Source organism: Anser anser (assembly GCF_964211835.1).
Source record: "Anser anser genome assembly, chromosome: 1".
NCBI classification, from domain to species: Eukaryota; Metazoa; Chordata; class Aves; order Anseriformes; family Anatidae; genus Anser; species Anser anser.
The window spans coordinates 56,187,935-56,212,236 of record NC_139720.1 but is presented as its reverse complement, the minus strand read 5'-3'; the positions used below and the strand labels follow the sequence as shown (position 1 = coordinate 56,212,236).

General features: G+C 50.0%; 1 protein-coding gene across 2 annotated transcripts in view; it reads right to left on the bottom strand.

Annotated features, from left to right (window-relative positions):
* Positions 1–611: 611 nt before the first annotated feature.
* The window catches only part of CACNG2 (calcium voltage-gated channel auxiliary subunit gamma 2), a 50,728-nt gene continuing 27,037 nt past the window's right edge, over positions 612–24,302 (bottom strand). For both annotated transcript variants that reach the window (XM_083836718.1, XM_083836717.1), the window contains 3 exons: positions 7,171–7,254; positions 3,686–3,826; positions 612–3,364 (listed from right to left, as the gene is read on the bottom strand). In XM_083836718.1, coding sequence (XP_083692844.1) covers positions 2,829–3,364; positions 3,686–3,826; positions 7,171–7,254 — 761 coding nt within the window. In that variant the 3' untranslated portion in view covers positions 612–2,828. The remainder of the gene's footprint in view (positions 3,365–3,685; positions 3,827–7,170; positions 7,255–24,302) is intronic.

Sequence of the window (24,302 nt, the reverse complement as noted above, 5' to 3'; positions counted from 1 at the left end):
GATGTTGCCTTCCCCCTCCATTACCCCAACCTGTAAAAGCGAGGAAGAGGAGGGACGAAGCAGGGGGGAAGAAGGGAGAGCATCTTTTGTCCTTGTCCTGGGTCACCGTGCGGGACGTGGGGCTGGAGCCACGTCTCGCCACTGCCCTGCTTGCAGGGGGGGCAGGCAGGGGCCTCCACCGGGATGGCGGCCGCATCCCGTCCCGCTTCGCCGCCTCCCCCCTCCCCGCTGGTGCCCTCATTCTGTGTGGGAAGGGTCCCCCGGGAGGAGGAGAAATGGGGCGGCGGGCGGAGGGAGCAGCGTGATGCCTGGGGGGGACCAGGGGCTCGCTTGGAGATCTGGGGAGGAGACAGGGAAGGCCTGCAATGAGCCCGGCCTCGTGGCCTCTTTTCGAGGCCAGACGAAGGCATGGCCGGGGTTTACCTGTGCTCGCTCCACAAGCAAGTTGGCAAAGCCACCTCCTCCTGCTGCGTCCGCACTCGGGGCGAAAGCATCCGCGGTAGTTGACCCTGTTGCTTGTTTTCCAGGTGCTCTTCCAGCGCAGCGGGATGTTTTCCTCTCCAAGTTCTCCACCCTCCACCCCCAAGAAATCCACTTAAACGAGGACCAAGTTATAAAAAAAAAAATCTTTATTTCATGTACCAGGATTTTTTTTTTTGTCATTTTCTCTTTTTAAAATTTTTTTTCTTTTTAACAGTCTGAAAAAAATCCACAAAAGAAAGAAAATGGAGGTCGGTTTTCTTGTACTGCTTTGAGCTGGACATGAGCAATATCCTCGGAAAAAGGCTTCTCTGCCAGCCCTCGTCCCTTCCCATCCCTCGCATGGGGGGTTCCTGCGCTCGGCCCCCGCCTCCCCCTGTGAATGCTCCCCTGCTCCATGGGGGCTTTGGGTTTAACCCCAAACATCCCCCCACCCCCAATGCCACAGTCTGGGACACCGAGCTTCACTCATCCCCATACATCAGGGGGGTCATTTGAATTTTTTACCCCTTTATTTATTTTTAAGAGGAGGGGGTTTCAGCAGGGGTCTGGACACCCACCTGCTCCCCTCGCCCTGCCAGCCCGCCTTGGGAGCTGAAGCTGAAGTATTTGGGGGCGATGGGGGGGGTCAAGATGTTTTTAAGCAGAAACCCCACTGGGAGCCGAAGCGGGAGCCTGCCAGGCTCCTGAAACTGGAGCAGCAGGGACGGGAACAGAAAAAAGAAAAAAAAAAAAAGAAAAAAAAAAAAAGCTAAAAACCAAAAAGTCGAAAAAGTGGGACTGAGCTGCCCCAGGGCTCGGCGCACCCATCCTGCGCACCGTGCTGCTTTGGGGGGGCGGGGAGCAGCCCCCAGGGGTCCCCTCCCCACAGTTCCCTCCCCCCGTACCCCCTGTCAGGGTGTACCAATTCCCTTTTAATTCAGCTGAATCCAGCCAGGATAGCGGGGGCCCAAATGGCCGTGGTGAAAGGGACCCCCCATGTGGGAGAGAGGGGTGTCCATGGGTCCTGGGGGGGGTGAGCCGACCACATTTTGGGCCCAGGGAGCCTCCGAGCATTCACAGGGGGGTGTGTGTGCGTGCCCCCCACCCCACAGCAGCCCTCGGGGATGGGCTCTGGTGCCCCCCTGCAGCAGCACAGTGAGCGGTGGGAGCCCCGCACCCACTCCCGGCCACCCACCCCGCGGCCCCCCACGCCCACCCCCGCTGCCCGCTTTGTTTTTTCACAGTTTAAAGCTGGAGAAAATAAAAATGAAAAGAAAAACAAAAATACTATCTGTTTCTCTTGCAAGTAAATCCACTTATTATATTTACATTTATTTATAGTTGCTGTTTTATTAAAAAAATTGCCACTTTTTTTTTTTAAGAAACCTTTTTGTGTCTTTTTTTTTTTCTTTTTTCTTTTGTCATTGCGTGTCTCTGCTTTTTGCACTGTCACTGCTGACCCCAGCGTCCCCAGGGCTGGGGTGGCCCCCGGGGACCCCCAGGGACACTGCAGGCGGTGACTCGGTGGCAGCTCCTGAGCTCCTGGGGACAGCGGCCACCCTTACCCCTGGGGACCCACAAGGGACAAGCGGCTCCCCAGGGTCCCAGGGGGGGCTGAGCGGGCTGTGGTTGCCCCCCCCCCCCGGCACCCCAGGGTCCCCCGCAACCCTTGGGAGTCCCAGGACAGGGGAGTTGCTGCCAGTCCAGCCCCCCCTTGCTCCCCCAGGAGCCTGCGTTGGGATAAAGTAAGTGGGAAACAAACCATAAAATTAATGACCCCCCCCCCCCCCCAAATCCAAAGAGCTGCCTCCTCCTCCTCCCACTTGGTTTATTGTCATTTGCTATTTCTTGGTTCCCTTTTATATTTTTTTTTAAATCTGTTTTTATTAAATGTTAAAATAATGGTACATGGGAAATCATGCATTTTCTTTTAAATTTATTTCTATTTTTTAAATCTCTCTCAGTTTTAAAGTTTTTCTTTTTTTTCTTTTTTCTTTTTCTTTTTTTTTTAAAGATTTTTTTTCACTGTTGTTCCTTTCCTCACGTCTCCTTTTTTTTTGTTTGCTCGCTTGTTTCTTTGTTTGTTTTTTGTTTTGTTCGCGTGCTTGTTTGTCTGCTTATCTGTTTGCTCGTCGGCCGTTCTTTTTATTTTTTTGTTTCCGCGTGTGGTTTTTTTTTTTAGTTTTTTTTTTTTAACTTTTATATATATATTTTTTTTGCGATTGGAAGGGCCCCACCCCAGGGGCGCTCGCGCCTCCTCCTCCTCCCCACCCCGCCGCCCCCTGCCCTCGCCCCCCGCCCGCCCCCCGTCCCACCCCCCATCCTCCTGCCTCCTCCTGCCCCGCTTCCAGCTCCTGGCGACGGCTTCATACCGGGGTGGTCCGGCGGTTGGCTGTGTTGGTGTGGATAGAGTCCTTGTTCTCCTTCTGGATACAGTTGTGAACCTGGAGGAAGCTGTTATCCCTGTCGGAGTTGTAGGTAGCGGTGGGGGTGGTGGTGGCCTTCAGCGGGTCCCTGCTCAGGGTGTACATCGAGATCTCTGTTGATGGGAGGGTGTTGAACCCTTTGATCCCGACGGGAGAGGCATCCCTGGAGTGTGAAGGCTCGGTGGAGCGGGAGCTGGAGCGGCTGCGTCTCTGGTAGCGGTACCGGTAGCTGGGGATGCGGGTGATGGCGGAGGACTGGAGGTAGTCCGTGGCGCGAGCGTTGGCGCGCAGCTGTTTGTGCCGGTCTATGAACATGTGGACGGCCAGCACTCCCACCATCTCAGCTATAATGAAGGACAGGGCCCCGAAGTAGAAGGACCAGCCGTAGGAGTAGCTGTTCTTCTTGGAGTCGCTCTTCGAGGGGTCTCCAGCGTTGGCTGATATGTATACGATGATGCCAATTATATTACTCAGACCTGAGAGAGAGGCGGCCGTCAGGAGGACAACGTGGCAAGAATGACCCGGGGAGGGGGTAATGGGGGTCCCCAGCCTCCCCACCACTGATGGGCTTCACCACAGCTTTCCTCAGGCATGACCCTGCTCCTGCATCCCTGCACCGCTCTCCCATGCCGGTCCCAAAAAGCCACCAGACATGGGGACACCCTCTCCCCACCACGGTCTCATGTACGGAAAGGTTTCCTCGGAGGTTGTTGTCTTCACCCCCTAGGAATGCTCATCAGGGCTGGGAAACACAGCCCACCCGTGCCCCAGAACCCGTCCCGCGCATGTCCCGTTACCTGCAGACACGAAGAAGATGCCGGCACTAAGGATGATGTTGTGTCGGGTTTTGTAGAACTCGCTGGCTGCAATGCAGAGTCCACCCATGAAAAGCAGAATCACACTCAGGATTGGAAAAATACTAGAGGCTCTAACAGCCCCTGTGGAGGAGAGAGGGAGAGGGACAAAGATAACAGTGCACGTGTCAGAGAGAGGAAACGGGGGCGAGGAGGCAGCATGGGGCGAAGGGGGACCGGAGGGCGTGAGTGCGTTTTGTAGGTGCGGGGAGAATGAGGGGAGTAATTCAGGAGGGAGTAAAAAGGGGGAGGGAGAGGAGAGAAAGTGTGCCATAGGAAGAGAGCGGTCGCAAGCAGCTCTCGCTGAAGTTGTTGTGGCTGGAGCAGGGAGACGGAGGCTGGTGGAGCTGGGGGCCTCCCCTCGCTGCCTGCCTCTCGCCTTCTCCCCAGCTTTTGGTGGGACCGTGGGTGGAGGAGAGCCCTGGCACTGATGCTGCTCAAGCCCGTTTGTCAAAGAGCATCAGCCCCACTGCATCCTACAGCACCACTTGGTCTCAAAACATCCCCGAAATGCACCATCGTCTCAGGGGAAGAGACTTTTTCAGGGCTGGGAAGCAGCTCCTGGTGCCGTGTGCTGCTCTGCAACTGCAGTGAGGGCTGAGGAGCAAAACTCCAAGCCCTGCGTGCCGGCACACAGGGCTTTATCCTGGTGATTAAACAACTGGGCTCTTTCCAGAGGACAGGGATGGGTGCGTGTGTGCCAGCTCCCGCACACACGCGCGCCATCGGTCGATACAGAAGAGCTCAGCCAGCAGAGGGCAATGGCACAGATGCACGCAGATGCTCGCACAGGCATGCACAATGTACCCCAGAGCTTTGGGGGGACTTGCACGTATTTGGGCAGTCTGCATCAGTTTGTGTTGCCGATATCCTTATTTTTTATGAGGGAGGTTTTCCTTCCTCCCTTCCCAAGAGAAAATAAGCTGTGAAGTGTGAAATGAAGCCTTGCTTGGTAAAGAAAGGTATCAGACACACTGGTGCAATTCTGCTTGTGGAGCAAAGATTTGGAGGAGAGATGAAAGCAAATCACTCCTTGCCTACAAGAATGAACCTTACTGATGTTACTTTTCATGAAGCAAGGAAAGATTGTGCTTCAAAGACCCTGCTGGTGTCGGGGTCCCACCAGGCAGACAAAATAGGCTTTTTGTGGGGGGCCCTAGCCCCCTGCCTGCACATAGGGAATGGAAAAGACAGGGAGAAAACCCTCTCTTGCTTGCTTTCCAGTTCTGCCTGGCTGTGTTTCAGGGAATAGGCGAGTGATAATAACCTTCTTAATAGCTTCTGGAAGGCAAGGCAGGATTCGACAAGGCGAAGCTAAATGGCGGAGAGCAAATATCAAGCAGACATCCTCTGTTCGGAGGGTTTCTAGAGGGATGCTCACAACCCCACCCTGACCTCATCGGTTTTAATTGGGTCTGAATTCTGAAATTCCCATCTGCTGGGAGAACTCAAGTTACTGGCTGACATGGGGAGCTGCAGGCACCATGTGAAGAGTGAGGGCAGCTCCTGCCTCCTGCCCCTCTTGAAGACCATGCAAGCAAGAGAGGGGCAGGATCTCATCCGGTCTTCTGGGATCCTTGGGGCTAAAGAGAAGAGGATTTATGATGGTGTTTGGATACTCCCTCATAGCATCTGATTGTTTTCTAAGTCAGATTCCTCCTAGCAAAGAAGCACAGAGATGCTGCTGCTTCCTCTCTAACTGGTGTTTAATTTCCGGAAACATAAGACACCTTCTGTAGATGGCTGGCAGGCATAAAGTCTAAGCCCTTCTAGATTGACCATGGACCCTGTCCCACAATTATGCTGGTCCTCCAATCAAAGGAATCACCTAGTTTGATAATAATGAATACCTTCCCAGCTGCTCATGTCAGTATCTCCAGGCATCACGGGTGCAGAGCACCCAAGGACCCCAATTTAGCAGTAGTCCTGAGAAGAGGCTGTTCGGTGATGTCCCTGTCCAGCCGGGGCTAAGGCAGGAGAAGCCCCGCTTCCCTCAGGAGTGACCCAAGGAGTCCTTAGCTGACCAGCCAAATCCCCATTTGAACCCAGTTCTTACATGAAAAGGGTTCTGCCGTGGGGACACTCTCAGGTCCTGACGGCTTTTGCCTTCAGATCTTCTTCCCTCTGAGGGAACGGATCCCTCCTCTTGGGATGCTTGCCCCCTTCCCCCAGCTCTCCCTTCTGAAGTGCAGTGGATGCTTGCAGCTTCCTCGCTCCCAAACGACTGTGTAAAAGCAGATTTGTCCTTGGAGGCAGCCTGCACAGCTGCTGTGCCAAAACAGATCGCAGCCGAGCCTCCTGCTCCGCCATGCAGGGGCCACACAGCCATGAAGAGACCAAGGCTGCGGAAAGGCAATCTCCCCGGGTTATTTACAATAACAGTGGGCGAAGGAGTGTTTGAGAAACCAAGAGGAAGCAGCATAAGAGCCTTCTCTTTTCACATACAAATGAGCTTTCCAGAGCCTAAATTATCTCTCTCATCTCTGCCGCAGGGCTGGGCCTCCACAGATGGCTTCCAGCACACCTGGCAGACAAGGAGCAGTTCTGAGAGGCTGCAGGCCTTTGGAGGCCTCTGGTGCTTCACCTTGGGGGGGGTCAAAAGCTCTTGGCTCAGGTTCCTGAAGGGAGAAGATCTCACGTTGTCAGAGGACACTGTGCTTGCAGGGAGAGGAACGGAGAGTGGGGTGGGGACACAGGAGGAGGGTTCAGCCGAGCTTAAGGAAGAGCAAGCTCTGCTCCCAGGGTGGGAGGAAATGGCGGCTTGCCATGGGCCTGCTCTGCAGGCAAGTGGTGCCTGGGGACAGGAGGCACACAGAGGGAAATGGGTGCTCCTCGGACACAGTCCAGGGAATTTCTTAAATCTGATGCAACCGGAGTATCAGGCAAGGGACTATAACCTTGCTCTGCATTAGGTGGGTGCACACGTTTGGCATTCAAAGTGGGGATGCGGAGGGGAGCGCTGGTGGTCCCGTGCCCAAGCTCTGGGTGCAGAACCAGCTGCAACCATGACCTGCACTGGGGCACAGCCCCTGAACCCACCCCATGTCCCCAGGTGGCTTGTGCATTGGAGAGGGCTTCAGAGAGCGTTGTTGTCGTGTGTCAGGCTGTGCTCTGCATCTCTCTGATGGATTTGGGTTAAAAGACTCCAGATTTCTTTCATAATTGGTTGCCATTAATAAAAATATGCCATTGGTTGTCACAACGAGTTAGAAACAGCAGGTCCCAGGGACGTGAGAGTGGAGACAGGCGGGGGAGATGCAGAGGCTCAGGGACATGGAGGGGCCCTGCCCACCCCTCGCAGCCGTCGCTCCCCCGGCTCCCCCAAGCCCCTCAGGGCCCAGAGTTACATTGCATTGCCTTCAGAGAGCAAAAGGCACCCGACGCTAGCACCTAAAAGCAGTTGCAATGAAAAGGGCCCACGGACTTACGGAGGAAATATTCTGCTGTATCGGCTTCATAATCTGCATCCTCAGGGAAGTGATCGATTTGCTTACACAGACCTTTAAAATTCCCTAGGGAACAAGAGAGAAAAAAAAGAACAAATGAGAACACCAGAAACCTCTGTGAAGGAACAACTGCCCTCTGCATCGCTCTTTACACCCTCCCTTCCTTTCTCCCAGGCAGCACCCCCGCTCATGTATGGACCACCAGATGCTCTCTTCACATGCTCATGCATAGATCTCCCTCTTATTCACACAGGATGGATGCAAACTCGTGTACACCCAGAGCTGCATCCCTTGCTTGGTGGCGGGCAGCACTGAAGACCTTGGCCATGGATAGACAGGAGTTGGCTGCCCGTCTCTGCAGGGGGCGGAACAGGGGTTGCAGGCTGGGTTAAGCGGTGAAGCACGTGGGTTAATATCCCGTCTGTTAGCATCCACCGGTGCAACTTCGGGCATTTGTGTAGCTATAGAAAAGCCCACTCTCCATTTGAATTTCACCTGGCATGGCCTCTGTGGATTCCAGCAGTGCTGCGTACAGTGGGCTGATTGTGTTTGTGCGGAGAAGTGTTTGTTTTTCTCAGCTGTGAATTTGCTATACCTATTCATTTCACTGGCGGGATATATTCCATTGTTCCAGTGTTGTACGAGAAGAACAAAAGCTGCTAATCTACTTTCCCCATATGACTGCTTGTTTTGTGTACCTTTACCAGGCCTCCTCTTGTGTCCTCTCACAGATTAAGCCTGCAAGAAGCTTGGCACGAGTGTGTGGGTGCAGCTCTGTAGCCAAGCACCCTGTGCACTGCGGGAGTCAAATCTTCTGCCTTAGATGAGAAGCTGGGCTGGTCACCTGAAGATTCACCAGTCTGATTTCCATACAGGGTCTTCTCTGAGCCTCTCTGCTTCTGTGGGTACCCTCTTTCACACACTCCATGACCAGCAAAGCCCTCCCACCAAGGCAGAGAGATCTGGCCAGTCCTTCATCATCTGGGATTTCTACAAGTTTCTTATTTTCACCATTCTTGTCGTTCTCCTCTTGAAATCAGCAATACTGCTCCAGAATGGTGATCATCAAGTGTCGTCAGCATCACGACCACTGGTTGACCAGCCACTGGTTGACTAGTATCTTGAAGTATCAGGTTGTTCATGTTGGGACAGGGGTGGCTGTTTGGAAAGGAGGGATGCAGCGTCCACATGTGGTGCGTGGCTGGGCATGGTGGTCCCATGGGTCCCCTAACTGGGGACAGATGGCTTGGGTTAGAAGGGACCTTAAAGATCACCCAGTTCCAACCCCTGCCATGGGCAGGGACACCTCCCACCAGACCAGGTTGCTCAAAGCCCCATCCAGCCTGGCCTTGAACACCTCCAGGGATGGGGCATCCACAGTTCTCTGGACAGCCTGTTCCAGTGTTTCTCTACCCTCATAGTAAATAATTTCTTCCTAATATCTACTCTAAACCTACCCTCTTTTAGTTTAAAGCCATTGCCTCTTGTCCTAACACTACACTCCCTGATAAAGAGATCATTCCGTGATCTCTCAGGTATTTGGATCTATCTGCAAGAGGGACCAAGCACAAAGGGTTCCCCCCTTGGGTTTTTCTCCAGGCCAGGCCTTGCTGAAGTCAGGTTTGGGATGCTCTGGGAGGATGCACTGAGCAGATAGCTGTAGATCTGCTGGGTCAACCCCCAGGCTCGGCTCATCTGCGTCCTGTTGGCTTGTGTCTGGTACTTCTGAGAAGCCCATCGCCTTTAACTGCTAGTTCAAAGAGCTTCCGTGAAGAGGCTAGACGCAGCAGAGAGGAGTGTGTGTAAGACGTAAGTAACAGGAAAAGAAAGTAGGAGCAAAGCCTCTCTGTAGACCTCTGAAGTGTTGTTCCCACAATGAACCTGTGGGCTGTGAAAGGAGGTTTTTAATCACCCTTCCTCAGCGCAGTTACTTCATCCAAGTGTCTGCCTCTCAGCCATGGCTCTCCTGGAAGGAAAGCTTCACAGCCAAGCAGATTTCCCTGCCACACTCCCACCTGCTACTCGCCCACACAGTACCAGCAAGGAGGGCAGATACAGAGTGTGGCACAGCTAGCTGGAGGCTCAGGTGCTTAGACAAGGTGAGGTGACATGCAGGCTCTTTGAAAACTTGCTCCTGGTGCTGGATGTCCCATGGGTGTTACGGAAGCGGCTCAGCAGGGTGCTTGGTCATTGGGGTGTCCAACGCCAGCTTGTTTAAAATGCTGTGGCACTGAGGAGCTGCTCTTCATCACAGACCAATGTGCTGCTCTGGACTGGTCCACCTCCTGGTTCAGTCCTGCTGGTGCGTTGAGGGCAGGGTGGACAGTGCTGGTCCCACCGTAGCTGCTGCTTTGTGTGTGATACCAGCACAGAGCGCCGTGGCTCTGGATGACAGCAGTTTGTCTGTGCTACCACAGCCCCTTCTCCAATGCCTCCTAGCTCATATGTGCGATGGATGGAGAAAGGATGTAGAATTTAGGTCATTAATGCGGTGACTGGGAATAGGAGAGAACAAGATTCATTTTCTGCTCTGCCACAGGCGTGCTGCTAAAGACATTTCTTATCTCTGCCTTGGAGGCCCGCCTTGTGAGACGGGGGAACAGCACTGCTCTGTATGACATGCTATGGGGATGCACTCCAGAGGGCACAGGGTGGCTGCACGGGTGCTGGGGGCTGAGCAAGTGCTCAGGGTGCTCTGGGGACCCAGGAGTTGGACTCGATGATCCTTGTGGGTCCCTTCCAACTCAGATGTTTTATGATTCTAGCCAAAGTGGTGGCAGCTCAGAAAAGAGCCTCAGCATGGAGAAGTCACTTTTGGTACCAAGGTGGCTCAGCAATTCTCTCATGGACATCCATGGCCTGCTGGGATGGTGGGACAGCCTCCCCAGCACCTGTGCCGGTGGAAAAACCTCAGCCATGCGTGGGGAGGGGGATGAGGCTGCTCAGTAGTATTTAGGAGGTCTGGTACAAGGCCTTTCTATTCCATTTGTTTGCAGAGACCGGGAGGGAAGAGCCATGTGCCACGATACAGCTCCTGAGCAGGAGCACATCGTTATTTGGAAACCCCACTTGACACACCACTGTGGGGCTCCTTGGAGCAGCCTGATTTGGGATGTGCAAAGCAACCAAGCTCTGACTTGTCTCAGGAATGAAAAGCTGAGGATGCCCGGGTCCATGGAAAATACCCCTAATCCTAGCCCTCAGCCTTCTGACACAACAGCAAGATACCAGAGCAGCCCCCAGATCCCCTGGGTGTTATCGTGAGTCCTTGAGTGAGATCCCCATCGCTTGCTTGTCACCTGCCCGAGCTTTGGGAAGCTTAGCAGCAGAGACAGCACGTTGGGCTGTGACCTGCCATACTGCCAAGAGGGGCCGAATGTCTAAGGTGCACAGACATCAGCTTTAACTGAGCTTTTAGTCTCAGAGACCTCCTCCGATGCAGCCAGGCCATCGTTTGGGTACACGCTGTCTATCCAGGGCAGCTGGCAGCCGCCGGCTCTGCTGCAGCATGAGCCGGACCGAGTTACCCCCGATGAGAGCCTGGCTCGGTGCTGTTGATGGCACGGTTTATTTTTGTGCCGCTTTGTGCAGCCCTGGCTGTTTCAGAAGTCTTGCCTGCCTGCAGAGCGCAATCCACTGGCAAATAGTAAGTTCCAAAGAATACAAAGCTGCTCCCTTCCTGCAGGGCAGGGAGCGCTTTTAAATGGCCAGGACTGTACATCTGAAAACTGGGAGCCAGAGGGAGAGGAAGAGACGTCCAAAAGGAGAGAAGCAGACAAAGAGGGAAGAGAACAGAAAGACCTGTTTTCCCAGAATGATTTGTGATATTTCCATTTATGGGAAAAAGCAATCCGCTGAAAGCTTTCCTCTAGCCTCCCTCTCTAATTTAGCAGAGGTTTTGGCATGGTGGCTTCTGGAGAAATAAATAAAGTGGCTGGATATAGCTGTTGTCTCTAAAAGCTCGGAACGACGGCGCGGTGTTAGCCAAGGATTCAGCACCTCTTGCTGCCACATGCTTCCTGTATCATTTTAGCAAGTCACTTAACCCCTCTCTTCTGTCACCGACAGTGGGAATAATGGTATTTCCCTGCCTCGGGGAAACAGCCTGAGGATATTTGTATTAAAATCATGAAGGTGATCAGACACTGGAGTCATTTAGGCCAGATAATTCTCCCCACCTTCCAGTTCAAATGTAACGTGCTCCTCCTTGATGTGACCTTCTCTCAAATAAAAGCTGAGGCTGTGCCCATGTGAAAGACCTCCCAAATCCACACTTGTGATTCCTGCCTTAGAAGTAAACCTTACTGCAGATTAAACTGATACTTGCTATTTACCTGTGAAACAAATGCATGAAATGACCCATGAAGGGCAGGTGGACAGTCAAAAAGCAAAAACGTTTCTTTCTGCTCCAGGTCCCCATTTCTGAGCTGAGTCCCTTTGGTACCAGGTGGTGAAGCTCAGAGCCAGCCTTCAGGCTGGGAGGACAAGCTCCAGAGCTGTATGGCAAAGTGTTGGCATGCCTGACACATATCGGCAAAGGATTTCCAAACCAGGAGTGGAAGTTTGTCGTCACCATCCAGAAATGATGCTAGTGATGCTGACTCTCTGGTTGATGATGCTCAACCTGACAACAGTTTCAAGAGGAGGGAGTGAGGTTTCATGATGTGCCAAGAGAAGCACAGGAAACACCCTTTAAAGGCATTTTGACTCAGCTCCACCCTTCCAAGGAGGAAGCACACAAAAACACTCATCATTTGGGAAGATTTGGAGCTGGTGAAGAGTGCAGTGGCAGGGAGCAGAGAGAGTGCTCATGGGCATCTGCTTTTACCTGCCTGTGCTGATGCACCCTAAAGAAAAGCCAGTTTCTCCAAAGTGCCCTCTATCTCCCTAGGATGGCAACTTATGAAAATTAGGCCATCTGTTCACACGTCTCAGTATGGATTTAAAGGCCTTGGTTACAGGTTGTAGGGTTATACATGAGGGATGGTCATTTTGAGGGATGGGGGCTTGAGGAGGTGCTGCTCTAGCAGCTCTGACCCTGCGCAGCAGCAGGCGATGCTGTGCCAGTGGCAATGCCTTCTGATTCACGTGGGTAGCTTTAAGTCCAAAGAACCCACAGCTCTTCTCCTTAGGGACAGAGGAGCTTTCTACTATGAGGTGAAACTCAGTGGGGCGGCAAGTGGGGTCTGCAGGGGTCGCATCTGGAGAAATAGCAGAGATCCCATGAGGACAAAGGGCCATCCGAAATCTTGCCACCTTCCCACATAGCTGCAATGTGCCTGCTTTGATGTGGCCTCCTCCAACATAAACATGCAGCGGTGCATATGTTAAAAAAAAAAAGAAAAGAAAAAAAGAACACAAACAAAACCCTAGCAACATAACCAGTACGTTGCATACATAATTCTCTCCCTGGGGAGAGGATAAAAGAACAAACCACATGTGACTGATATCAAGCCCCATCACTTAATGTGCCACTGGAAATCATTCAGATATTGTGGTGAAGAAGACTGTAAAAGGACTGATGCAAAATAGAAATTGATCTTATAGTTATGAAAGAATATCCCCCCTGCCTACAAGGGAGAACCATTATACCAGCTCTCCTCGACGTATTATTAATAATCATGTTTATTACAGCTGTTGCTAAGGATCAGATAATAACGGGGTTTTACTGCAGCAAAAATGGTACAAACACTGCCTTACAGTGCCTCGATGAGCCCGAAGGAAGGGCTATATCGCAGCGCATTAACCGTGACCAAAGCTACAGCAGCGAACGGCCTGACAGTACCAATTCCGGCGAGATGACTTCGGTCGGGAGGCGGTTAATAGAAAGAAAAATGCAGATGTCGCTGGGCAAGGGACAGAAAGGTGGGAGACATCAGCACTGGGGAGGAGAGGGTGAGTGGTGCCCTGGCCTTGCAGCCTCCTCCTGGGGCAGCAGCCTCCCTGCATCCCCACCCTGCAGCTCCATCCTCCGCTGCCCCCCGGCTGGCTCACGCTCTGCCACGTAGTGCAGCAGTAGCAAAAGCAGTTATTAAGATTATCCGAAGATTTACGTTCATAAACACCCTCTTGTTACAGGGTTGTAACTTTCAAAAATATCCGCGGCGGCGTTGCTTGGAATTTCCCGAGATTTGTTGCAGGCAGAGGGGGGGGTTGGCTGGGGAAGCTGTGCAAAGGCTCTGGAAGGCGTTTTGGTGCAAAGACAAATCCAGCACGCTTGAGCTTTACAAGCTGAAGCATTGCGGGTGGCTGGTTTTCAGGCACTGCTAGACATCTGTCCAAGTTACAAATTAAAAACCTCAACACAGCAATAAGAAAAGTCATTCAAAAAATCCTTCTTTTGCATACATCCAGTACAAACATCTCCCCTGGTAAGCTATTGACTCTATTTTCTAGATGCTGCCAGAATCAAACCTGGGCTGAATTTCTTCTGAAAACAGTACTAAACACAAAAATGTAGTAGGCTTATCTAAAGCTACGGATGTTTTCTCCTCCTAATGTTGTATTTCTTACATTTCCCAGCTGCGATGGGTTTCTGGAACTGAAAATAGTTTTACTTCTACATACATAGCAAATGCACGTTGTGATTTCATATATACACATCAATGAAAGCGTTTGTGTTTTTCTTACTGATATTTTCCTGTGTGGTTCGATGGATGTGTAAAGCACTGACGATACCTCTAATTACTCAGCAGAGAGGCTAGGAACTATTTCTGCAGCCATGAGGAACTATTTCTGCAGCCGTGAGGAACTATTTCTGCAGCCGTGAGAGTGTCTGGTGCACAAAAACATGTGAACTTCCATGCGTACAAGCCCTGTCACAGAGTTTTCAAGGCATGTCAGCTGAGCCAGTAAAAGCTATTACCTCTGCCTTGCAAGAAGAGGCAGAACTGGTGTGTGAACGAGCTGGGAATCAGAAAAGGGATTGAGAAAAGGGTTTGTAAATAGTTGTGCTCAGATGTTGCAGTGTGATGTTGGGGTTTAGCCACCCTGGAGCACAGCCGGAGAGATGGAGCTGCTGGAGGGAGGGTGGAAGAGTGAAGGCAGAAGATGATCAGGGCATGGAGAGAACTCCTGACAAAACAGAAAGGGCAAGTGAAAGAAATCAAGATATTCCGGATGGATTAAAAAAAAAACCAAACAAACAAAAACAACCAACAAACCACCAAACTGGCAATTTGTAGCAAGAACATTTGTGTGTGTGTGGAAAACGAGTCAAATGTGACACTACAACTGCGAGCCGAGTGACAGGAAGGGTGATGCAATTATCTGCAGTGAGAGAGAAATGATGTGCATAAGGTGTGGGAGGAGAGGAGCTGCTCCACCGCTACCACAGGCAATCCCAGGCTGCGGCGGCACATCCAGATGTCAGAGGAAGGGAGATACTAATGGAAGCCTGGGGGGAAAAGGGTGGATGGGATGAAGGGAGAATTTAAGAGCTGTTGCTTCTTTTCTTTTTCTTTTTTTTTTTTTTTTTTTTTTTCTTTTTTTTTTTTTCCTTTTCCTATCATGGCAGCAATATTGTAACTGGGACAGGTTTTGCATACAGGGTTACAACATCAAACTCTCAGAAACAAGAGCATGTAAACACTGTCCCAGCTGTTGGGGATGTAGGGACTGAACAACCCCAAACTTGAGCTTGAAGACCCAGAGCTCAGCTGGGCTGGGTCTTCCACAGAAGCACTCAGAGGATATCCTTGTGGCAGAAAATTTGTAATTCAGCTCATCCGGTTGGGTTGCATTTTTTTTTTTCCTCCCCAAAACTGTGGTGCTGATCTCTGAGAGTACATCAGAGAACAGGGCCAGGCTCACCCTGGCAGGTCATGTTTTGGGTAGGTAGTGAGACCACAGCTCTAGGGGCGGTTGGAAGTCACGGTGCACAGGCATGGATGCTTGCAATTGCAGTGCTGTGGTCGGAAGGCTTTCTGAAAGCCATTTCCTTAGTCATTTTCAAATTACCAAGGAGGAAAAAAGGCAACTCAAATCTTTCACCTCCAACCTTACGCTGCATTTGTCTCTGACATATCCTGCTGGTTCTATGGGGAGAGGCTGTCCTCGGTTAAACTGGTGCAAACCCAGTGTGACCCTGAGCTGCACCTTCAGCTGATATGGTCACAACCAAGCAAGGAACTAGGCTCACAGCTGGCAATTAACTTATGAAGTATGTGGTGTGCTTTAGGGTCCTTCAGAATGAAAAGTGCTGTATAAAAATTAGTTATTAATAATAAAAATACCCGAGTACCCCAGGGAAATAATCCAGAAAATGGAGAAAGGCAAGGACAGTAATAGGTTTTGCTCCATCCTGCCTGTCTCCTGCCCCTTCCCATCAAAGGCTCAGACATACAGGGGAAGGGTGAGACCCCATCCCACTTATTTAGCAAATTGTTTCTTTAATGACCTGAGGGTGAGAACTGGGGGACTGTCTGTATTGCAAGTATTGGGCTGAGTGGCTTCACCAGGGTTGGAAAACCTGTTTTATCTCTTCCAGCCTAGAAGACAAGCGTGGAGATGATTTTAGGCAAGGAAGCAGAGCAAGAGCAGTGCTGGGTTTCCGCCAGCACGTCTGACACTGGGGGAACCCAAAGCCCTTCATGCAAGGCTGAGGAAGGTCCCCCGGCGCGGGGCCGCCACAGACGAGTGCCGCGGCCATTACGCGCTCGCTGAGCTCGCCCAGGCTTTGCCCAGCTGGGGAGCATCGCTCATCCCTTGCTGCAGTCAGATAAAGTGCCCTGGGGGGTTTTGCTGTCCCCTCAGGCAGCAAATGCCCCCAAAGCAATAAAGAAACGGGGGGAGGATGAGGCAGACGTGATGCACACTGAGCCTGTTCTTGCCAGCCACTGGGGACAAAGCCATTGGTGTCCCCAGCAGTTGGAAGGGGAGCCCCCTGCCCTGGCAGGCCCTTCTGCAGTTCAAAACATGTTGGCAAACACAGATTACACCCCACGGGGCCAAACGGGGTAGGTGACCCACATGAATCCAACCAGAGCATGCTGCCCAGCTGCTCCATGTCTCCTGACACCTCCAGATGAGTGGCTGCTGCTCCAACTCACTGCTCTGCTCCCAGCCCACGTCGAACACCGGCTGTTGGAGCAGCTATTGCACAGATTTAATTTCAGGTCCCTTCTTCATGCAGCCCAGCAAAAACAAATGCCAAGCCTTGCGAGCAGTGTTAGCTTTTGGAGGCTGCTTATAGAACGTTAATAATTTTATTAATGTTATTTCTCCTGAGTTGCAGGCACCCCTGTGCTTTACAAGGAAACAAAGTGCCTTGGCCCTCTCCTGAAGCACTTGTAACAAAAGTTAGGCTTAAGCACAGCGCTGGGCTTATTTAACAAGCAAACAGTGCCAGCAGGGTGTTTGGAAGAGGGAGGTTTATTGCAGCACAGGACTGTGAGACATTTACGGTTGCGCGCGTGTGTGTATCCTGTTAAGTTTATGTTTGCTTTTAAAAAGAAATCTGTGGAGACGAGAAGCGTGCCAGATTTAGGGATGGTGCCTGCAAGAAAGGTGAGCGGAGGTCGGCGAGGGGTGGATGATTTGGAAAGGAGCAGGCAGAGGGGAGGCTGCGAAGGATGAGCGTGAAAGCCCCTGCAGCACGGCTGGAGCAGGTAGCGCTGCTCAGCCACCAGAACCCCTTTGAAGCTTGACTGCAAGCCGTGCTGCTGCACCAATATTTTTTCATCCATTGAGCACGCTAATTCATTACAGAAGAGTCTGGAGGTGTGAGCTATGTGCTAGGGCTAATCTCTGAAGCGTTTTCAGCTTCACTACATGTAACATTGCTCTTGCGTCCTGGGGAGGAGGCTATTCATAACGGGATAAAATTTACTTGCAGTACTAGACTGGAGAATATTATTTCTAACGTGATCTGGTCCGGTTACACTCAGTTAGAAACCTGAAGGGCCGTTTCAGGGGTTTGAATCATGTCCAAGCCACCTAGTGTGGCTGGGATCGCATCCCCTGGAGACATGCCCAGCAGAGCTTCCTGCACCAAACTGCGTCTCCCCGCCTGCCCCACACGTTGGGTAAAGTGGGTCTCAGAGCTGAAACTCCGTGGAGTCTGTAAAACAAGAACCTGACTCCTGAAGGCTGCCGAAATTCCTTCCAGGTCTGCCCCCTTTTCCGTGAAAAATTTCTCAGTTCTCCACTGGAAATGGCGATAGGAAATTCCAGCCCCTTCCCCAGTTTCTAATTGACTGCTACACTTCCAGCAGCCTGTGAAGCAGCGGAGCCTTAAAATGCTGTGCTGCACGTTAGATCTTACCCTCGTGATCTTATCATCGCGCTGGAGCTGCCTGTCAGGACGTGTGCCAAGATCAAAGAACTGCAGCATTTCAGCTTCACTTTGTGTTTGCCTTTCCATGAGTAAATCCTTTTTTTTTTTTTTTCTCTCTCTTTTTTTTTTTTTTCCTATGCTACAGCCACTGCAGAAAGCCTTTCTCTCTATCAGCTGGTCAGGGTTTTTCAATGAAAATTTCTTTGAGGGGTACAGAGGCTTTGACTTGATCCCAGATGAATGAGGTGAATACACGAACTGCTGGTTGACTGACAATTTCAGTGCATTGAACCCATGATTTTGGTCTAAAAAGTAATATATATATATTTTTTTGTCCCACCCCAGTGTAGAGCAGGAAGCTTTATAATTTCAAAGTGGTGTGGGACACAAAGATAGGTCTCTATGTTCTGCTAGCCCAGCCTCTGAATCAACCTGCCTTCACGTCGGCTGCCGCGCACCTTTCCCCCCATTCCTGGCACATGTTTGCAGCTTGCCTGTGAGGCCTGCTGGGCCAGCTGTGGCTGCTTGTCCGCTTAGCCCTACCCACAGCTGCTGCTCCTCAGCCCCTCAGCCCGTTCCCTCAAAACCAACTCTGAGGTACGCTGTGCACCAGGGCCTGGTTCTCCAGGCCCCTCGGTTAGCCTGGCCTCCCAGGCCTGTGGCCTTGGTTTTGCCAAGCTGGCACATGAGCCGTTTCAAACCCAAATGTGAAACCCAGTCTGTCTCATTCCTCTGTGCACCAGTCCCTGGTCCAAACCATTTTTTCTGGAGCTACTTTTAGTGAACAACGGAATGAGTTTTGGCCAAGCTAAGACTCAAACCGTGCTGGTTTTCCTCTTGCTTCCCCTGCGACCTGACAACATGGGCACTGTGCAAATGCTTCTCAAGAGCTGGACTCCATCACTACCAAAGTATTCCTCTCTTTCTGCAGTGCAGTTGACGCTGTGCTGCGAAGCAGAAGCATTTAATATATCAGAGCGGGAACGCATGGCTTTGCCTTGCCACCGGGATCCTGTAACAACCCTGGAGCTTGGAGATTCCCTGGCAGGGGGGAGAAGAGAGAGCATTTCTTGACTAGCTGGAAGCCCTGTGTACAGAATACCTGTGGAGACTGGCAGAGCAAGCGCGTGAGCTGGGACTGGATGCCTTCCAAGCATCAGAGCAAAACCGAGTCTCTCGGTGGAGGATGGGATGCTAAATTTTGACAACGGGAAAGAAGCAGATAGACAAAGGGTGAGTGGGAGGGGAAAGCCTTTCCCTGCTAATGCTGTCTGTTCGTAGTGTGAGGCGTTATTATGTATTTCCACATGCCGTCAAGTGTACATGGCATTTTACTGGCAGCTAAAAAGGCAGGATCTTGCCCCCTGGATTTCACAGTACGAATACCCCAGCCTTTGGGGCACCAGCAAGCAATGATGCTTGGCTCTTCCAAGGATGCTCTCGGCAGCTTGCGGAGTCAGGCCACTGGGCTTCATCCACAAAGCCTGGATCCTGCTTTTAGTAAGGTCAGTGGGAAAATACTGGGAACATGATTAGGTCTGAGACTTGCAGGCTGGAAGGAGGGAAGGAAGCAGCTGAGAAAGGTCACAGGCTGAGCTATTGCATGTTCACATCTTGTTTGCTCCTGGCTTTAGCCGGGTATCTCTGAATCATTCCACATTCTGAAGATGCAGTGTAGTAAACAAAGTTAATAGTCAGAAGGGGCAATGCTTGCCAAGGGCGTAGGCGAAGTGGAAGTCATTAGCACAGGAAGACTAGCTGCAGTGAATGAGCCCTGAGGGCAGGCGGGAGGGAGGTGGACAAGGCTGGGTGGTGAAAAGGGGAGAGAGGGGGCCGCGGGAGAGAAGGAGCAGAGCTGTTGCTTTAGGGAGATGGATAGGGCTGGGGAGGGGAGAAGTGCTGAGCTAGCGCGGGGTAGGGTGGGAGAGGAAAGGGGGGACGAGCCCCAGCAGGGCCACATGAGGCCTTGGAGATGAAACGAGGAGCTGAACTTTGATGTAGAAGGAGACTGGGAGTCAAGGCAGGGATTCGAGCAGAGAGAGTGACACAAGTGGAACAGCAGGGAAGGAGAAGATGCTGCTGCTGTACGCTGGATGTTTTAGTGTGAGTATTAAGCCTACCCTATACTACCCGTTGAGCTGCAGGGGTAGGCATCTCCAATCTTTGCCCGCAGGTGTCGGACACAGAGCTTTCTACAGAGAGGAAGGCAGTGGGATTGCCTCTACCGTCAGACTTTTCCATCTCCCACACTCTGCAGGGTCCCAAGTAGATCAATGCCACTGTTTCAGCTGCTTCTCTGGATCATATCTCACCAAGGGTGGTCCCTGAAGGACAGAACTGCTAGCATGTGCAAGAAACCTTCCTGTCTCTGTGGCTCCCTTGCAGGAGAAGCCCCATCTCCCATCTTCTGCCCAGCTTAACCGCTGGGACAGAAGGAGCTGAAGTCACACAACAGTCCCTGAACAACAGCCTCTTTTCCTGAAACACATGGGAAATAAGAGTGAAAGGAAGAGCGCCATGGAAGGGGGACAGAGGTCACCTCTGCGTGGTAGCCAGGAATGGGATGTGCCAGACCTGGGGACCAGGTTTTGGTTTTAAGCTCAGTTAGGTCATTGTGAGAGCAAGGACAGCACCTGGACCACTAGGCTATGAAATAAGATGGATTCACGTCCTGAAACCCTGAGTAGATCCTATGTCTTTTCTATTTTTTTTTTAACAGCTCAGCTCTCCTTTCACTCCTGAAACAACTTCCTGCATGTGAATTTCTTCTGCTTTCTTACCTTTCATGATGCTTCCTCACACTGCTCCTTCCTCTTCCTTCTCATTGCTCCCCAAATATTGGCATGCAGTTTCTCCCCTTCAGCTTCCTGACCTCTGTCACTCTGTCCTAATGAGCCCAACTTTTCCATCCCTACCCAGTGCTGCCGTCCTTGGTTTGCACCACTTCCCTGGTGTCTCTTCATCTCAGGATCACGCTGAACCTTTGATTCCCTTCAAATATTCTCCCACATGCTTGCTAGTGCTTGTCTGCTGTGTCACTGGCTCCCTTCTTTCCTCTCTCAGTTCATTATGGCAATACATGCAGGGTTGGGGTAATCTCCATTTCTGTCCAACACTGGCTGCAATAAAGATCAGGAAAAAAAAAAAAAAAGTCCATCACTTCAAGATCTTCTTCAGGACAATTTGTCCAGTCTCTGATTTTCAATCATTTGGGTTATACCTTCAGAAATAACAGTATGAATCCCTTCTCCAGGTCCAGCTGAAGACTTAGGGCAGTTCATTATGGATAGTCCTTTTCCTATTCCTCCATCGATTCTCTAACTGCTTTTAGCCCTTTCTCAGACACTGCTATTCTTCCCAACATACCCATGTTGTTCTCACCTCCTAGCCCTTTTCCAGACATGTACAACATACTTTTATTTTTTTCCCCAGTCACAGATTGCCCTGATTTAGCTCACCTAGACTTAACACCTCCCTTTCCCGAGTCTTTCTCGTGCCTCTCCTCCTACTCTCTTTGCGGCCCTGGAAACATCTGACATAATTCAGTCACTCAGGAAAACAACTACTTCCCTTGACCCTGCTATCTCTCATCACTTAGGCCTATCTCCTTACTCCGTCTTTTTACTTTACTCCCGTATCCAGTAATTCCTTAGCTTCTGGTACTCTGCTCAGCTCTTTGAAAATAAGCCATTATCTGCTGTGTCCTCAGGCTCCTCCATCGACACCGGCTTTCCATTTAACAAGCACCCAGAGCCTCCTTATTCTTCATAGAGTGCTTAAGAGAGTCTCTCCCTCTTATCTCTCCTACTTGATTGTCCTCGGCCATTTTTGCTGTAGGTTCATGCAGACCATAGCGCAGGAATCTAATGATCTCCTTGCTGTTAATGATGCCTGGTCCCATCTCTTTTTCACCTCGTGGCAGCTTTGTGAGATGGTTGCCCACACTGTTCCTCTCAGAGTATTCATTGGGATGAAGGTACTCAGGTTTCTTAGCAACTGTTCAACTTCCAGGCAGTCCTTCGGACAGGGATGCCTCTTCTGTGCTGGGATCCCTTCTCCAGGGATAAAAATCCTTTAAACCTTTTCCTAATAAAAATGATAATCATACTTAACATTCATTCTGCTTTTCATCTGTAGAGCTCAAAGCATTTTGAAAAATCAGTAAGCATCGTTTTCTCCATTGTAGAAATGGAAAAGCTGAGTCACAGAGATATTAGGGCCAATATTTTCATGTGTTCATTCACTTTATGCATCTCCATTTCTGGGAATACAGTCTGAAATAACTTAACCTAATTGCTTTGCCGTAGGCCTTGAAAGGGAGCAGTAGGTCTTCAGCACCTTTGAACAATACAGAATAGAACAGGAGGTGCAAAATATCTCAGATGAGGCATTCAAAAAAGAACACCTAGGAAAATGTAGTTGTACGCCACCTGATCGGGATCACATACAGCTCAGTTACTTCTGGCTTCAGAGCCAGAGACCTCCATTCAGGAGGATACTGCTGCTTCATGGTCTTCTTTCTGCCTTAAGGCATGGAGAGATGGTGATGCTGGAAAGCACCCGGCTATTCTAGAAGTTTCAAAATAAATCTCCAGTTTGTACTGTGACATATCCGGGTTCATCAGTTGTTAATTTTTTCAGTCTGAGGAAGGGAGAAAACCCTGCCTTAGAAGAACTAGCAGTCTAGCAGCTGGGCTTGCTGTTGAAATTGTGAAAACATCGGTTCAAAATTCTTCTTCTCACCCGGAAAAGTCTTCACCCTGGATTTTCTGTATTCTAAATGAGTGAAGTAATTATTTGGCTCCTCTGATTGCCTCTTCTCTTTCTTTTCTTCCAGTTAGTGATCCCATCTCAGGTCTAAGCAACCTTTTCCGCTGAGACTAGAAAGCATGTTTCAGCAGAGTGCCAGTTTCAACAAACTGATGTTCACAGACAAAAAATGCATTTTAGTAGAAAATTCCTGTGAGCTCTACCAGCAGGTTTTATGTCAGTAATGCTCAAATACACCCACCTTTTATGACTTCAGTGGCTCTTCCCTGCTTACCTGCAGTCTTGCTTGAGAAAGCTTCTGGATTTGTATCAGCTTTTCTCAGTTAACTCCTTCACAACTAGAATACTTCCCCTTAATCTGAATTTATTCTGAATTTTTAATTCATCTTCTCTACCTAGTCATGTTCCAACCGCAGATCTACCACTCACCTTGTTTACAGCATGGTCTGACCTTTGCAGCTTTCTTACTCCATGCTTTCCCAAATTTGCGTGCACAACAAAACACAACTGGTATTGCATCTTTGCCTGATCACCTCGGACCCTTGGTTTCCCATTCATTTCAAGGCAAAAATTCAAATTCCTCTCCTTCGTTTCCAAAACTGATTTGCTCCCATGTGTGCCATTACTCACATTTCTCTGCCAGTGCCAGCTTCCTCAGGGTCCCACAGCTTCAGCGGTTGACCTATCTTTTTCCAATACTGTTTCTTTGGCCTGGACTAACGTTTCCATCTGTCTGCTTTTTTGACTTTCTCTCTCTTTCCCTGTCTTGATTTCAATTGATCTTAGATTTATTTTCAACTTTTTTTAACTTCATTCTTGTATTTTTCCACTGTGAACCAGACCAACCTGCATTCTTCCAGCACACGGTACAAATGTTATAAAAGACAGGATTTAAAAGCAAAGTAGAAGTACAGTTCTGTGCATGATCAACAGAAAATCCTTCTCTTTTTTGAAGAGCTTTGGAAATATTCACTCCCACAGAACTATTAATCTTTACTCCCATCTGTTTTGAAATCATTCTTGGAGGAAAGTCATAATTTCCCTTAATTTGTTTGTTGATTGACATCTTTTGACAACACAAGGTCAATGCAACCTCTGATTTTTTTTGTTAAACTGTTTCTGCCAGCATTACTTTAAGCATATGAGATGTGAAATTCAGTTGTTTTGTGACTGGAGTGACTTTTAACCTATGCCACCACCAACAAATGCAAAATGTTTTACTTTCCGTTGCCTCTACCCCCAAAAGGGAAAAATGTATAAAAATATGTCCCAAAAAAACAGATATTTGATAACTCTTGTCATTTTGTGTAAATTCTCAGTTTATCAAATAAACATTTCCAGTAATAATTTGGTAGTGGCTTTACCTCATTAATAGCAGTGTCTTATCAGAGCAAATACTTTCCGATTGTAGATTCAACATTTTCTTTTTACAAATGTGTTCACTTAAATGTTGCTGTTTGAGTGAAAATCCGTGCCAGTAAATATGTTGCTGGAACATTCACAGAAGGCAGACACAAATGGAGTGGGAACACAATCGAAGCAAATTTGTTTAAAGTAAATTGAACAATCACACACAAATATTTAATGTGCTGTTTACCAAAATCTATCTCCTTGTGCAAAGTAAGAGAAGGTCCTGTCGACAGGCCCATCGGAGCCCAACCCGCCCTGCCGGATGGTAGGAGTTAACCAGCGGCAGGAGATGCAGCACACCGAGTTTTCATTAGAGGAGTAGTCTGAGAGGCTACTCCAAAATTCAGGTCACATACACCCTGCACTCCAAATGTATGCACGCGCTCAGTCCCGCTTTGACTGCAGCTGCAGAATACCTCCTTGATGAAATAAGCCATTTAACAAAGAAAATGTGACTGGGGAATCAATACTTAAGGATAATGATAGGTAGAGGGTATGAATTGCTACCTTCTCCTGGTGGAAATATATCAGCTTTCTCAATTACTGGTCTACCCAGCTACATTTCTTTTTCCTGGCTGCTCTAGGAACGCTTCTGCTGTGGCACAGGGCAGCCGTGCAGGTGCTATTACGAGCACCACATCACTATTCGGTTTATTGG